The 17,543-nt window shown below is 39.3% G+C and overlaps 1 protein-coding gene across 2 annotated transcripts in view; it reads left to right on the top strand.

The window, feature by feature from the left end:
- The window catches only part of LOC131239687 (uncharacterized), a 32,611-nt gene extending 15,353 nt beyond the window's left edge, over positions 1 to 17,258 (top strand). The window contains exons 3-7 of one of the 2 annotated variants that reach the window (XM_058237517.1): positions 12,682 to 12,754; positions 14,985 to 15,034; positions 16,199 to 16,312; positions 16,456 to 16,588; positions 16,976 to 17,258. In XM_058237517.1, the coding sequence (XP_058093500.1) occupies positions 12,682 to 12,754; positions 14,985 to 15,034; positions 16,199 to 16,312; positions 16,456 to 16,582 (364 nt within the window). In that variant the 3' untranslated portion in view covers positions 16,583 to 16,588; positions 16,976 to 17,258. Of the gene's footprint in view, positions 1 to 12,681; positions 12,755 to 14,984; positions 15,035 to 16,198; positions 16,313 to 16,455; positions 16,766 to 16,975 lie in introns of those variants that run through there. The other variant, XM_058237516.1, reaches the window with a different exon arrangement.
- The last annotated feature ends 285 nt before the right edge of the window (positions 17,259 to 17,543 follow it).

Here is a 17,543-nt window from a genome sequence, read left to right as displayed (position 1 = left end):
GCATTCTCACATTTGGGATTAATGAATTTGCAAAATCCCATAAAAACTTTGCTTTCTAGCATAAACTGTAAGACACAAGTGTCTCAAATAGTTCCCTAATAAATAAATTTGCTGGGACACATACATATACATAACTGTACATTGTCCTTAATTGTTTTAAATTTTGTTTACTAATTATATCTAAATGTTTCATATATTCCTACTTGTCTTTATCTAGAGGTGCTAATTGTATCTATTTCATTTGGTAATATACCATGTACTGTCCTTATATAGTTTACATGAGAGCCGAGATTTCGACCACATCTTCCCGTATTCTCCACATATATGTAAAATTCAATATTGATTAATTGCCACATGTAATCCATTACACGTGGATAGAGGGAACCAATTAGTAAAGGACCACACACCCTGAGAAAATATAAGGAAACACTATCGAAATTCCAACTACATGTAAACTGAAAACGAGGACAACCTAAGTACATGGTATAGTACTGAACTGTCTAAAATGGGACAATTTAAGAATACTATAAAGAACAAACATTTTCAGTCGAATGACTGTACTTGTTTAATATAAATTCCTAAATAGGGGTATACATTGCGAAACCACTAGGTGGCCTAAATACTAATTAACAACATCAATTAACAAAGAATCATATGCATAAATATTTAAAAAACAAATATCGAAATATATAAGAAAAATAATGAGAATAATTTAAATGTAAGTCAAGTAACTTAAGTTAGTGCATTTGTAGTAGGCAAGTAAAATTAGTGTATTTAATCCAAGGTGTTCCGTATCCATTACGATACACCAGTAAAGGCTGACATGTATAGGTAACGGCCATGACCGTTACACAGGTGAAAAGGGGCAGTTAGATTTTTTAGACCGTATCAACCGTTACGGTGGCTGTAAAGGCCGTTACAGGGCATAACAACCGTTACTCCAGTAACGGTCAAAAAATGATCGCTTTTTTTTTTTTTCCTATTTAAATTCAATTTTCTCCTCCTTTTCACTTTTCTCATTCCAAAACTCTCCTATATCATTTTACAACAGATTTTGACCACTCTTACTATAACTTTTAAGATTAAAACTATTAATTGAAGTGATTTGAGCGAATAGAATCTCCAAGGGTCTTTTAAAAAAAAAAATTGAAAAAATTACGCTTTTTTTTTTTTTTCTAGTTCTAATGCTTGATTGTGATGTGTAAACATTAGAGACGTAATCACATTAAATAATTCACTAGACACCCCGATACAACACTCACCAAAGTGTGGACCGTTACACTACCATAAACATGATCAAAACAAAAAATGAATACATATTTGAAATATTTATATTATTCTCGATTTTCTATATATGTTTTCAGAATTTTTCTGGCAAAAGAAAATTTTCAACCATTACGGGGGTCGTAACGATCGTTACGCCCCCGTATCGGCCGTTATGGCCGATACCTGTATTGATAATGGTGGTGGCCGTTACGGCCACCGTTACCGATACAGAATACCTTGATTTAATCCATACAACTACAAGAAAAAAACTTAATACATCTTTCATAATTTTAATATACTCCTGAACCGGGGATCGGATCCATCATTTTCGTTGTCCGTGCTGGAGCTGGTGGTATCTTCACCAAGATACTCATTAACCTCCCCTGGATTAGAAGGTGAGGAGACTTTTCCATCATGTTCTTGTATAGATTTAGCTAGCTTTTTCAAACTTTTTTTTTTATGAGATGATTTATACGGAGTACCTAAGATTTTGTAGAATGAGGCGAGTTTGGAAATAAACTTCGATGACTTCTTGCTAATCGAGCTCTGCCCTGCTTCGGTGTCATGTTTTCAAGGAGGACATCGTTGATATCTAGATGCATCTGCCTCTTCTTTGCTCAACTTCAAGGTTATTTTTAATTACTCATTCCAAAGTTTTTATTTTAACTTCCTTCTCCTCTTCTCTTCCCCACTAATTCTCTTCACTCTCTCTATTTCGGATTCTTTATTGATGAAAATAGTCCTGTTATGGTATATCTTGTGGCTAGTTGTATTCGGTGTGGGGGAGGGGGTGTAAGGCTTCTTGTTGGAGTTTACAAGAGTCTGGAATAAAACTCGTACATCCCCTGATGCTCTGGGACACGATTTTGTGTCTCCCCCCGACTTGATAAGTGTAGTCTAAGCCAATTTGTTTTGTTTACAAATCTAGCCTCATGCAAATTGCATTGAATCTTCATTCTTCCAGTGTCTTGAGAGTAGTCTTGGGAACCATAATCCCAAATGTTGGTGGATGAATCATCTGAAAACATTGCTACACCATTTTTTGTAAGAGAAATATTGTTATAAGAAAGATAAAGAAAATCATGCAAATTTAATCAATAATATCCATTCATAGATTCACAATTACAATTCCACAATTTCAACTTTCAACTTTAGAAAATGCAAATCTAATTCGTCCAACTCTACTGACCCAACCCAGCGCCTAACCCCTAGTCGCCTCAACATTCCCAACCCAACGCAACTGACTCAAATGACCTAACCCGACCACCCAACATCCAACCCGACCCAACTAACTCAACAACAGGGTGTCTCAAATCGGTTACGTATTGGCCGTAACGGCTGATACGTAACGGTAACGGCCGACACCGTTACGCGATACGGGGTCGAAACGGGCACCCCCCTGATTTTGTGACCGCAACGGCCGTTACGGGCCATAACGGCCGTTATGTCCCGTAACAGCAGTTACTGGCTAAAGAAAAAGGGGGGAAAAAAAAACGTACCTTTTTTTTTTCATCTTCTTCCTCTTCTTCTTCTTCTGGACTGCTGTGGCTGCGGCCTTCTTCTTCTTCCCTCTCTCTCTCTCCCTCTCCCTCTCCCCCCCCCCCCCTCTCTCTTCCTCTTTTTCTCTTTCGGTTTCCCTTTTCTTTTCCTCTTTTTTCATTTGGCGTCGAAAATAAAATGGGAAGCAGATTTGCTGGTGTACCACACACCAGCTATGTAGCTGCTGCAGGTACGTGTCATGCTAAGACGAGCGCTGACACTCCTCGAGCTCCGAGTTGTACGAACGGTTCAAAGGAGATCAAAGTTACATGGGCTCCACAGTGATGTATTTATTATATCGACATCGTTCATCCAATTTTAGAGATCATTTTAAAGCATTACTCAAAAAATGAATCATATCCAAAGATCGTTTGGAGCGCACCAAAAATAACAGCGGAGATAATGATTTTCACCGTTAAACAATTTGTAGGGCCCACCGTAACGTTTATTTTCCATCCAATCTGTTCGTAAGGTCAAAAAGACCTGAATGAGGAGGAAAAACAAATTTCATATTGATCCAAAACATCTGTGATCCCAAAAAGGGTTTCAACGGTAGACGTTCAATCCCCCACTGCTTTTTGTAGTGTATTATTTTTTGTGTCAATCCTTAAGTCGAGCTCGTCAAACGAATGGACGGTTTAGATATGGACGGTTTAGATATAATACATACCTCATGATCAGGCCCATAGGAATTGCTGACGTCAAATGAATGGACTGGGTACGCGGCACCCTTTTAACGGACAACTTAATAAATGGTACACGTGCCACATGGGCCCCACCATGATATATGTATTTTATCCATGCCGTCCATCCATTTTGCCACATCATTTTAAGTCATGATCCAAAAAATTAGTAAGATCCAAATCTCAGGTGGACCACAACATAGGAAACAGTGGTTATAGAATGCTCACCATTAAAAATTTCTTAGGGTCCACTGTAATGTTTATTTTCCATCTAACCTGTTAATAGGGTCACACTGACATGGATGAAGGGAAAACACACATGTCAGCTTGATCTAAAACTTTTGTAGCCCTTAATAAATTTTTACTGGTGGACGTTTAATTATTGTTGTTTCTTATGGTGCGGTCCACTTGAGCTTTGGATCTGCCATATTTTTGGGCTCATGCCCTAAAATTATTTGGCAAAATGGATGGACGGTGTGGATAGAACACATTCATCACGGGTGGGGCCCAAAAAACTTTGACACTCATGTGCTACACCTCACAATCCGAGTCCCACCTAATTTGGGCCCTGAAAAAATTGTACACAAGACACTTATTAACTTAAAATTTACCAATTAGATTATGGACTGTAATTGCTAACTCATAATGCCAAAATCAAATTGTTTGAATAGTTTAATTGTTAATTTGTGGACGCTTATTTTTTAAAATAGGGCCTTTTGATTTTTTTTTTTTTTCATGATTCACTATCCAATAAATGTCCACCAATTCATAAGTGGGATAATTCCAATAAATTGCATGAATTTGAGGCTGATTTAGGGCATGGATTGGTCCTCCAAGTCAGCCCCAAATTGGCAACGCCATTTACCTGAATTTAATTTCATTTTTTTAAAGAACTATTGGGAGAAATGATATCAAATTGTTAAGTATATAAATTAGATATTTAGAAAAATAAATATATGAATTTTGTAGTCAAATTCAGGTTATCTGGTTCATATATTCATCAGACAATCCGATACAACTTCTCATCAAAGAGTGGACCGTTACACCACCATAAACATGTTCCAATTTATAAATGAATGCATATTTGGAATTCTTAGAATATTTCGGATTTAATCCATATTTTTTCATATTTTTTGGCAAAAAAAAATAAATTACGCCGTTACGAGCCGTTACGCCCCTGTATTCGTATCGGTTTCGGAGGGTACCGTTACGCCAACTGATACCGATACGGGACACCTTGCTCAACAACCCCAACTTGACCCAACTGAATCAATAGCCCCAACTCAACCCAACACCTAGCCCGACCCAACGCCCAACCCGACCTAACCTAACAGCCAACCTACACCCGCACCCGACCCAACCCAACCCAACACCCAACACACACCCGACTCAACCCAGGCACCTGACCCAACCCACCCCACCTGCACCTGACACAATCCCCAAATCAAATATTCAATTATAAAAAAATTAGATAGAGCCATATATGATAGAGGTACCTTTGTGGGTGCAGAGAGAGAGAGAGAGAGAGAGAGAGAGAGAGAGAGAGAGAGAGAGAGGATCTCGGGCGTGGGCCGTGGCGGGTTGGTTAAGGGAAAGGGTAAGAAATGAAAGGGAGTTGAGCTAGATCGAGCCAAGTCGAGCGAGCTTTTCGAGCTATCTTGGCTCTGGCTTGCCTCGAGTCGTCCTTCAAGCCGAGTTAAACCGAGCTAGATCGAGCCAAGCCGAGCGAGCTTTTCGAGCTATCTTGGCTCATGTACAACCCTACTTTTGTAGGATTGGGATATCTGAAGTGAAAGAAGTTTTGGAAAAGATGAATACAGGAAAGGCCCTTGGACCAGATGGTATACCAATGGAGGTTTGGAAGTGTATGGGAGATATTGGGTATTTTGGTTGATACAATTGTTCATCAAGATTGTGAGATTGAAGAAAATGCCAGATGAATGGAGGAAAAGTACCGTGGTACCTATTTATAAGAATATATGAGACATGCAGTGATGCCGTGGCTATCGTGGTATTAAACTTATTACCTATACTATAAAACTTTGGGAAAGAGTGATTGAGCAAATATTGAGTCATGGGAAGAATGTATCAAAAAAATCATTTTGGTTTCATGCTATAGAGGTTTACCATTGATGTTGTTTTCCTACTTAGACAATTGATGGAGAAATATAGGGAGAGGTGGAAGGATCTCCACATGGTCTTTATTGACTTGGAGAAAGCTTATGATAGGATCCCTAGAGTGTTAATCCAGTGGGTGTTGGGAAAGAAAAGAGTTTCAAGAGGATAAAGTGATATGATTAAGGATATCTATGAGGGTGCGCTAACAAATGCGAGGATCACTAGTGGAGAGACAAGTTAATTTTCAATTATTGTAGGCTTGCGTTAGGGGTCGTCATTGAGCCTATACCTCGTCACATTGGTTATGGACGAGTTAACGAGGCATTTGCAGGAAGAGATCCCATGGCGTATGTTGTTTGCAAATTACATAGTTTTGATTGACAAGATGAAGGAGGGTGTAAATACGAAGCTAGATTATGGAGTGGAATCTAAAGTATTTGAAATTAGTCAGACTAAAATAGAGCATATAGAGTGCACCTTTAGTAACAATAGTAGGGAAATTTAAGAATTAATTAAGATCGCTGACCAAGAATTCATGAGGGTGGAGAAGATTGAGAAGGATGTTGCCCATAGAATTCAAGTCGGATGTAAGAAATGGAGATGTGCCTCTAGAGTTTTATGTGATCGTTGTGTAGGAAAATTTTATAGGACAACTATAAGATCAGCCATGCTTTATGGGACTGTTGGGAATTTAATGAACAACATGCTCATAGGATGAGTCTATCTGAAATGAGGATGTTAAAATGGATGAGTGGTAAGATGAGGAAGGATGGAATTAGACATGAATTCATTTGAGGGGATTTAGTACTAGCTGCAATAGGTAATATGATGAGAGAAAGTAGACTTAGATGGTTTGGTCACGTGTAATAGAGAGCAAGAACCGTATTGGTTAGGAGTGAGTTGGGACAATTTGAAGAGCTCTAAAAGGACTAGGGGAAGGTCCAAAAGGATGTGGATGTAGGTAGTAATAAAAGACTTGATTACCTATGCCATAAATGAATGTGTGGCCCTTGATAGAATGGAAACCCCAATTAATTGGGTTATGGCTCAGATTAGATGATGATGATGATGAACCATACCGGGAAATGGACACTCTAATTCATCTCCTCCATCTTATGTCGAAAGTCAAAAACTCATTCTGATTAAAACATGATCATCAACAACCTGATCTACATAATGACAGTGTGGTACATCTGTTGATACCGATACGGAAAACATTGGTAGCAATGCACATCCAATCCCCTTTTCTATCACTGGTATTGTCGCCAATCTGCTACGTCCCCATCATCTCCCATCATCTCCAATCCAACATTGGTGTTGTCAAAGCATCTAGAGCTGCTAGAAGAGCAACGATTGAACTCCCAACCATCGGAAGTGCACTAGATCATTTTCTAGTCGTTGGTAGTACAATTGGTTCACATGCCAAAAGTCATCAACATCATTTGTTTTATCGCTCTCCCATGTTCACCAGCCATCGAGGATGAGTTTAACTCCACATGAACAGCAAATTTTTTTTTTGGCTGGTGTAGCTTCATCAATTCCAGCACCTTCCCATAGTGAGATCCACTTCAATTAGAAATGGATCAACCTATGCATGAGATAGAATGTAATGCAAGAGCATTTTCACACCGGGCTCTAGTGGGATGGCCTGTTGGATGCAGGGGCACACTTGAGGTGGGCGGCCCGGCCCCCTTGTGTGAGGCCGGTGGCTCGTGTGAGATGGGCCCTACTCGTGTGAGGCGGAACCTATGTGATGTGGGACCCATGAGGGTTCAACCGAGGACCTAAACCATGGGATGTGGGGCCTGGGCTACGAGATAAATGGATTGATTTGCCACGCTCTATCAGTTCGAGCTTTTAGAGCAAGTGGTTAGTTGTCTTGCGTCAAAGTGGTATCAGAGCGGGAGGTCTCATGTTCGAGATTCCTCACCGGGGGTGATTAATGCATGAGCATTTTCACACCGGGCTTGAGTGGCGTGACTTGTGTGATGCAGGGGCACACTTGAGATAGGCGGCCCGTGTGAGGCGGGTGACTTGTGTGAGGCAGGCCCTACCCATGTGAGGTAGAACCCATGTGATGTGGGGCCCATGAGGGGGGTTCGGTCGAAAGCCTAACCCATGGGATGTGACACTTGGGCTATGAGATAAAGGGATTGATATGCCACGCTCTATCAGTTCGAGCTTTTAGGGCAAGTGGTTAGTTCTACGTCAGAATGCCAAAAATGTGGATCTGGACACTGCAGTTTGTCCACACATCGTATGGATACCAAGGTAGTATTGAATCTAGTGAGTGCCATCAATGAGTCTGGAAATCACAAGCACACCACAGAGCATTTTCCACAAGATGGAAAGGATAGCAAGAAGGTTGTTCGGAACAGCCTACAGGCCCTACAGTACCTTGATTGCCATATTGGAGAACTCGGTTCATTTATGACCATCCATGATATTAGATCGTGAAAGCCAATGGCCACCAGAAAATCCCACCAAACCCCTTTAGAGTTTTAGACGTTTACTTTTGATAATCACATCTAGTCTATTGATTGAATCAGCGTTATCTTTGTAGAATTGTTGGCCCAAGATTTTCTTGTTTAAGTCTGTTTTCCTCCCCTCATATTTTCTTCACTAGTTGTAGTGGAAGTTTCTTAGTTAGAGTTAAAAAAAAAAAGATTTGCCAACATGCCTGTAGTCCTAGTGAGGTTGTTGGATTGTCTTACAAGTAGGATGGCCTCTTTTGGGGATAAATATTGAGTTGAAATAGATGATCCTAACCCTTTTACTGTGGGCCGTTTTAATACAACTGCCCCCCGGTTAGCATCATCATATGGAAGTACTTCAGAATCATTAGCAATCCATGGTGGGACCTATTGAATATATGTTTCAAGGTGATGCTTGGATCTGTTTGGTTTCTTTGTCCGATCTTGATTCTCCATTTTTTCATTCTATTGATAGGATCAACATAATTTTTGCACCATCACCTGCCCCAATTTGTATATTCAAGTATATTTTCCTCCCCTCATATTTTCTTCACTAGTTTCAGTGGGAGTTTCTTACTCAGAGACGGAAAAAGATCTGCCAACATTTCAATAGTCCGAGTGATGTTTTTGGCCCACCGGCCTCTTTTGGGGATACATATTTAACTAGGACGGAACTCCCCAATAAATGTGTTTCTTGTTCATATCTTAACCTCTGTTAGTCCTTGTACCTTCCAAAGCAGTGATAACCATATTCACTGTTTCTTTTCTTTAACAATGTTTTCTACAAAACCTTGTTTGGTGGAATCCCTCACTTGTTAGTTCTTGTAAGTATGCTTTCAAATACGAATAAGCTATTGATGTGATTATTTGATGATTTGAATGGTGAGGTTATACCCAGTGTTTGAAATATCGATACTATCGGCCGATATTATCGGTATTGCAGTCCAGCGACATGATACCCTTCGAAAGAGACCAAGAAAGTTAAAAAAAATTACGCGGACGTCATCATTATCCGAAAAAATCGAAATTTTTTTTAGAGAAATTGGATTTCGGTACCTGTACAAGAGATCGCCATCATCGGAAGCTTCCATTTGGTGGGCCATTCGAATTGAAGCTTCTTTCATAGGTTACTGCAAACAAAATCTCCGATTTGGGAGAGAAATCCGTCAAAATCTGAAGAAATCCGAGTATTTGGGCGACATCCGGGGAAATCCTTGTCGAAATCTGGAGAATCTTCGCCGAAATCTGAAGATTTGGGAGAGATTTTAGGGCTGGAACCCTCTCTGCTTTGAAAAAAAGGGGCATCCGACCCCTTTTTTTGAATAGAGTGGTGTACCGCACACCACTGACTGGTGTGTTGACGTCACCAAGTTTTGTGGGTCCCATCATGAGGTATGTGTTATATCCAAACTGTTCGTCCATTTGGCGAGCTCGTCGTAAGGCTTGAGCCGAAAAAAAAGACAGATCTGAAGATCAAGTGGACCACACTGAAAACAACAGTGGGAGATTGAACGTCTACCATTGAAACCCTTTTGGGGGTCACAAAAGTTTTGGATTGATATGATATTTGTTTTTCCTCCTCATCCAGATCCGTGTGACCTAATGAATGGATTGGATGAAAAATAAACGTTATGGTGGGCCCTACGAATGTTTTAATGGTGATAATTAGTCCCCATTGCTATTTGTGGTGTGGTTCACTTGAGCTTTGGATATGACTCATTTTTAGGCTCATGATCTAAAATGATCTCTCCAAATGCATGAACGGTATAGATATAATAAATACATTACTGGGGGGCCCATTTAACTTTGAACCGTTCATCAACTCGAGTTGGAGGAGCGTCTACGCTCGCTTTGCAGTGTGGTGGGAAGTGGATGATGTAGTGAGTAAACTCTGTCGGGCCCCACTATAATTCATGTATTTTATCTGCTTCGTTTATCCATTTTACCATATAATTTTAGGATTTTAGCCCAAAAAATAAGCACATCCAAAGCTCAAGTGGACCACACCACAGAAAACAGTGTGAATTGAATGTCTACCGTTAAAAAATCCTTAGCGGCCAAACAAGTTTTGGATTAAGTTGATATTTGTTCTTTTCCTTCATCCACGTCTTTGTGATCTTATGAACAGGTTGGATGAAAAATAAACATCACTATAAGCCTTAGGAAGGTTTCAACGGTGGAAATCATTATTCCTATTGTTTCCTGCGTTATGGTCCATTTGAGCTTTGGATATGTTTCAAATTTGTGCTCAACCCCTAAAATGAGTTGGAAAAACGGATGGCCAGTGTGGATAGACCATGTACATTTACAGTGGGCCCAACAGAGTTTCCTTAGTACTATAATAGCATAGTTGAGTGGACTAGGTGAGACCCCGGCCCCACCCAAGACCGTATAGCCCCTGGGTCCAACTTGACGTGTGTATTCTGTATCCACTCTGTCCATCCATTTTTTCAAATCATTTTATAGCATGATCCCAATAATTAAGAAGATCCAATTATCAAGTGGACTATAATCAAGGAAACTGTGGTAGTTGAACACGGTACCATTAAAAACTTCTTAGGGTGCACCTTAATTTTCCCTATATTTTATTAGGCATCAAATCTGCTGATAGCTTCACATAAGTTTGAATGAAGAGAAAAAACAATTATCAGCTTGATCCAAAACTTTTGTGGCCCACTAATGGTCAATCACCATTGTTTCCTATGATATGGTCTACCTGATTATTGGATTTGTTTAATTTTTTGCATAATGTCCTAAAATGTTATGGAAAAATAGATGAACGGGGTGGATATTGGATATAGTTGTCTTAGTTCAATCGGACAACGCATAGCTTAGGACCCCATACAAAGGAAACCTATTATGTGCCCTTCTTTTTTGAGATTTTATGATTTAAAAGTGTGTATTGAGGTTTTTTTAATAATCCCTGAAGTTTCATTGAAAAATTCAACTATTTTCCCGATGTTTTCCCCATGTTTCCCAAAAAGTGCGCTAAATTATGCGATACAAACGATATATCCCATGCGATAACTGTTCACAACCCCAAGTGTAGGGTCGCGATGTAGTAATAACTCGTGAGAACGAGGTCGAATCCACAGGGACTTAACTTATACGTATTTTGAAAAGAACTAGAACTAGAATTAGAAGAAGATCTAAATCTAAATCTTGGAATAAAAGAGAGTAATTGTGAATAATGTTTAAACTATCAATTAAATGTGAGAACTAGGGTGCTAAGGATCCACTTGTAGCTATCATGATGCTACCTTACTTGATTCAAGGAACACAATTGGAATTGGAGTCCTATCTTATCCAATTAGAAGATAAAGCAATTTAAATAAAATCTGAACTTTTCATTGACCTGATTCTCAATGGAGGAGAATTGTGATGATTGGAAGGGATTGCATCACCCTACCATGCCCAGGAGATGATGGCGAACAACAGGATTTACCAATCTCACAATCTCAGAATGGAAAAGAAGATACTCAAAGCTATCACAACAGCTATTGTAATTTAAGTCACAATAAATTATAGAAAACTGAAAATATTCACTTAATATCAAACTATAAATCAATGAAGTTCAATAAGAATAAGAATCAAAGCAAAATAAACATCCAAACATGCTATAAGCTTCACCTCTTAGTCCTAGCTAAGAGGTTTAGCCAACCATAGACATGATTGAAACCAAATCTCTTAAACAAAGCATGAAAAATAAACTATGGAAGAAGAAAAACTCTTTAGCGGCTGCTCCACCCTTGTGTGTGCTCCTTGAGACCTTTCCAAACCCTATAAGATGCTTTGGAGCATCATAGGGAGTCCTATTTATAGTTGTAGAACTCCAACTCTCGCACCAAGTTGGAAAAATCTAGAAATCGCTCCAAATTTACGCACTCTGCGCAGTTTCCCAAAATATTCCTGGAGTTTAAACCGCCTCAAATTTATGCACTTTGCGCAGTTTCCCAAAATAGGCTCGGAGTTTCAAAATATGCTTTTTCAGGACAATTTCAGGAATATGTTTGTTTCAGGACAATTTCAGGATTCATTTTCTTCACTTTAAATTTTTTATTCTCTTCATTCCTCACTTGATTTTCCTGGATCTTTGGCATGTGAATTCTTCATTAATGACTTCCAAATCTCTAAATCTTCATTTAGTAATCTGTTGAGCATAAATCTTCCTTTTGGCATCAATTTCACCTCAAGCTCTTGAAATCACCTTGCACATGAAAACATGCATAATTAAATCGATTAAGCACTATCATATTTATAAAACCAAGGTATAAATAGGGGAAAATATGCAATATTTCACACTCAACAATAACCGATACGTATCTGTATCCCAAGGGTGCGATATATTGCGCGATACCGATACTTGGTTATACCTTTTATCATTAACCCTTTAAAAAAAAAAAATAAAATTATTTGTAGCTGATCATGTGACTCCAGTACAGTTATCTGGATCATCAGTCATGGGATTTAATTCATACCAACTGATTTGAACAACTAGATGTCAAATGTTGGGATATTCAGATGGAAGTGTGTAGACAGTACAAACTGTTAAGTTACCTTGTTTGTCATTTATATGCTGATGATTTATCATTGTCAACTAGAGGTTTACGATCACTGACAAGAGAATGCCGTGCGGTAAAGCTATTTGCAAAACATATGAAGGTGGAGGATCAGGTCATTGTTTATCCTAAACTATTCTTCCTTGCACTCTTTCTGCTATCATCATGTTACATGAAGCCAACAGATCCCCATCATCATTTTTCTTTGTGAGAAGCTAACAGGTCATTATTTTTCTATCATTTATTTGTATGCCTTCAACTACTATACATCTGTTACTCCAATTCTGCAGTGGTATATGATAGCCTCTCAAAATGTATGCCTCCATGTCCACCAGTCCTTCCTAGTGGCTCTTCTTTTAAGAAAGTGGACTTATCACAGTGACAGTCTTCTAATTTGGTAGTCCCAGTAACACCTGTATTTGTTCCATATTCATCTTGCATTATTTGAAGAAAATGTGCTTGCAAAGGCAACATGGAATATATTTATCTGTAAGCAGTTCTTATTAGAAGGGAGGCCCAAGAACAAGATACAACCCGCATGAAGAAGCAACTAACGCATTATAACCCCCAAAAAAAAATAAAATAAAAAAAATCTCTAATAAATTCTCTTAGATCCCAGGAATTCCTTTTTGAGGACAACATTCAATAACTGATGAGCCATCTTACTCTATCAGTCAGCAGGATGACTGATAGACTATTATTGTTTAGTGTACTATTATTCCCATGGCCTGTAGAACTGCTCTAAGGGAAATTTCACAACAACTTTCCTCTACGATCTGTAGGGCTAGACACCCATGCTTCCAGAACATTGCCACTGAACCAAACATTGAAAATGCAGTAACAAATTGATGTAAACACTACCCCGAATGCTAGAGTCTAATGGACAATGAAGGAAAAGATGGATTGTGCATTCAACACTCAAACACAAGGATGAAGATATCCTTATTAGATTGGTCAATATGACATTTTTTTAAGAGATAACAGAAACCTTATTCAAAAGGCCAAAACAGCCAGCTTTTTTTTTTTTTTTGAAAGGTAACGATTTTATTAAAAAGCAGAACAAAACCCGAAAAGAATACACCAAACCCTACAAGCCTAACAAAGCAAGGTCAGTCCATATATGTTTACCAGGAAAATTATAAACAAATAGGGCAAAACAAAACTGTATATATCTTTCTACAGGTCAGTCCATATATATAGTTGTGATTACAAATTTTCCCAACACTCTGTGGCAAGGGGGCTGTCCTCCATTGCATGACAGGTTGTAACCCATTCAATGACCAAGTATTTTGCCTTAGTGAAGACTCCCACTATAGAAGTTGATGTATTGTTGAAGCATCGATTGTTCCTCTCTTGCCATATCGACGACCATAATCCCGTTAGCATTGATAGTCTCCACACTTTCCTCCCACCTTTTCCGACTCCTTGCCATGCTCGGAAGAAGTCAGATACAGATTTTGGCATCACCCATGAAAGCCCAATAACAGGAAAAATTTATCCCAAATTCCCCTTGCAAAAAGAACTCTGTATAAATAAATGGTCGACCAACTCATTATCCTTCCAGCAAAGGGGGCATGCATTGATTAGAATTAAACCTCGCTTACAGAGATTATCGGGGCATGTGTTGACTGTATCGCATATCGGATCACTTCTGCGTCGTTGAGAAATTCTGGGAAGATTCCCTCATCTAGAATCACCCGTCTGTTATAAAATGGTCTGAAGATGGTGTGCAGACATTTTGATCACCCATCCTGTTATAGCAACATTGAATTTATGATCCCCTGAAAGTAGCGGACGAGGAGTCTCTCATGACAATTGGTTTTCATTGGCTTTGTGAAATTGATACTGATACAAAACAGACAGGAGAAAAGAATTGGAGAAGGGGGTCCCGTATGCCTTATTCCCTGCTTGAACTTACTGATAATCACAGCGGACGGTTCTATTTCTCATTCAAGTATGCAAGACCTTCCTGCTTCCACTGGCAATATAATCAATTGAACATGCTTGTTGGTGCTTATAGGATTCCTTGACTTCTGACAACGTGGGTAAAATTTTAACAAATGACTTGAACAGGAGTTTACTTTTCAATCCTTGACGGCCCTATGGGCTGAGCTCTCTAACCATGTTATGCATGATTACCTTTGTATACTTATCTGTAGGGGAATTGTGATCAAATTATGCAAGGGATGTGCTCAAATTCTAAATGAATGTTTACAGTTACAACAAGTTAGTTATACGATCTAATTATTTTGGTCATATCGTTATCCAATTATTTTAACAATAAGTCATCCACTATTTGTTTTTTTACATCTTGGTTTAGTAATGCTGTGTTTAATGCCATATAGGTATCACTGCTAAAGGGTCGTGTAAACATTGCCAGTGGAACACCAAGTAGGTGAGTAGGTATAGTTTTTGTTTTGGAATTGTATCTGTTCAGAGAGTTCTATCTTTTTCACTGATTTTAGGTTTCATGTTCATGTTACTGTTTGTTTACCATTCACCCTTATACGAATTTTCCCAATAGATGTTTGTGCACTACCTGCGAGTCCCCCAGATACATATATGCGAGGACCATATTTTGGCAATCCAGACCATCTCTATCTGATGGAATCGATAGCGAATGTCGTCGGAGCGCCCCCCCCCCCCCCGGATTTAAACATTCTAATCCCCCGCTTACAGATAGATGGTTAATCATAAAATATAGCATGCCTGCATTGAACAAAAAGAGGGCCAGATAAGCCTGACCACTACGGGACCCATCTGATGGACAGTCTGGATTACTAACCTGGTCCCGCATTTATGGGATCCTGCACAGCAGACATGGTCTCTGTTGATGAGCAGGATCCTATAATTCCTGCTTCATCTCATTCAATCTGACTACTAGACTGTCGAATCAGGGGGGGGGGGGGGGGGGGGGAAGGAATGATAGAGAAGAATAGATTTGAAGCCATAATAGTTTGTTTCTATTGCCTCAACTGTTTCCAGCAGATGCTTGTAAGGCATTTTGAACAACAGTGTTACCATGCTGAAATTCTTCATATGACATAAATTCGGGAAAATGCAACAAATGTTCTCTTGAGGTTTGTTGACTTCAGTAAGACTGTAAAGGGTTATCAGTTGGTCTGCTCTTCACTTCACTGAGATTTTGTCTGCCGTGCCAGATGGAGCTATTATATGATTGCTTGATTGAGGGAAACAACAGTTTTCATTTGTTCAAACCTAGTGTTGGTGGGACCCATCTTTTGATAACCTGTGCAGACTGATCTGGTGGGCCTATTGAAAAAGCCCTAATATATTCCCTATCAGATAATTATATCCATCTTGATAAAATGGAAATTATAACCAACGCTTCACATTCAATGGGGTCGGATTGTACAGTTGGGATAATTTGATGGGGGAGACTTTTTGGAGAGCTAAACCAAAAAAAGGAAAAATTCCAACTGAGCATTGTACATGTCCTCTTGCCAGATGAGGTGTTTGACTCATGTATGTATTCATGTGTTTCTTCATCTCCCATCTGACACTATCCTTTGATGATTCTTCCAATTTCTATTTCCAGGATCAAGAAGCTGATTGACATGGATGCATTGGGGCTTTCACGATTAGCAGTGGTTGTGCTTGATATGCACACGGATGCCAAGGGCTATTCCCTTTTTACTCTTCCACAAGTCAGGTTTGGCTATGAAATCCCACTGGCACTTGTTGGTTTTTGCCTTTCCATCTAGGAGTGGACATACTAAAATACCACATGAACAACATTCTTCTTCTTCTTCATCACTCTTATTTTTATTTGATTTTATTTTTTATAAATGGCAGTGGTGAGTTCTGGGACTTACATAGAAGTTACTTCCATCAGCTACTGCTCGAAGGGAATCTACGACTTTGTTTGTATGGCCCCATTGGCGGGATTGAACTCAAGAATGCAGTTCCTTCTGATGAATGATCATTGGTTTGTATCTTTAAAGTTTAAACCCATACCAATTTTGATCACAGCCTTTTGATTCTTTCTTTCTGTGTCTGCTAGAAATCCATGCATACCAATTTTGATCCAAGATGTTGGGGGGATACACCGATGTGCATGTTGTCTGAATCTCTCATAGATACATCTCCACACAGGTTTACTCTAGGTTTTGGTCTATTGGGTACAGTAGCTTTCACAAGCATGGTTGTGAATATTTGCAGCAGATTGACCCAACAACCGTAGGCTGACACTGGCACCGATGTGGCCAACCCCATATCAAAAGGCCGATATACCCATAAAAGCCTCATCTTCGATTTATTTTATTTTCCTTTATTTTCTCATGTTTTTTTTTCATCTAAATATCCTCTCATCGAGGATTGATCAAATGCCATGTGGGGAGATGATGCAATGGAGGCGGAAGAACCGGAATATGGTGGAGCCATCTCTCCATAGTACGCGAGGTAAGGTGATGTATCAATTGGGTCCATCCATCTAGTGGGACTTGGTATGTATTCTAATCTTTGAAAGACAATCCTATGCGTCACTCTGCTTCAATTTGCCCAACTGGTTATTTGACCGTTAACTATTTTAGATGTTGCTTTGATGGTTACTTAACCAATGGATAAGATTGTCAATAAGTGTAATTTTTGAACAGTAAGCCATCGACGCAAGGGTCCAGTAGATGGATGGACATATCACCCTGCCATGTGTACTGTGGAGAGATGACTCTACCATGTTGAGATTCTTTGTACTCCACCCAATCATCTCCAACGTAAAATTCAAATGTCCCACACACACAATCCGACTGATCCACTAAGAACCTTTATATGTGTGTGTGTGTGTGTGTGTGTGTGTGTGTGTGTGTGTTTCGATTTTTAAACTGAGTTAGGTTGTTCTGTGGGTCGGTTGGTTGAGTCAGTTCAACCTCCCCCAATTACACCGC

This window comes from Magnolia sinica, chromosome 3 (genome assembly GCF_029962835.1).
Source record: "Magnolia sinica isolate HGM2019 chromosome 3, MsV1, whole genome shotgun sequence".
NCBI classification, from domain to species: Eukaryota; Viridiplantae; Streptophyta; class Magnoliopsida; order Magnoliales; family Magnoliaceae; genus Magnolia; species Magnolia sinica.
This window is presented reverse-complemented; position numbering and strand designations above follow the sequence as displayed.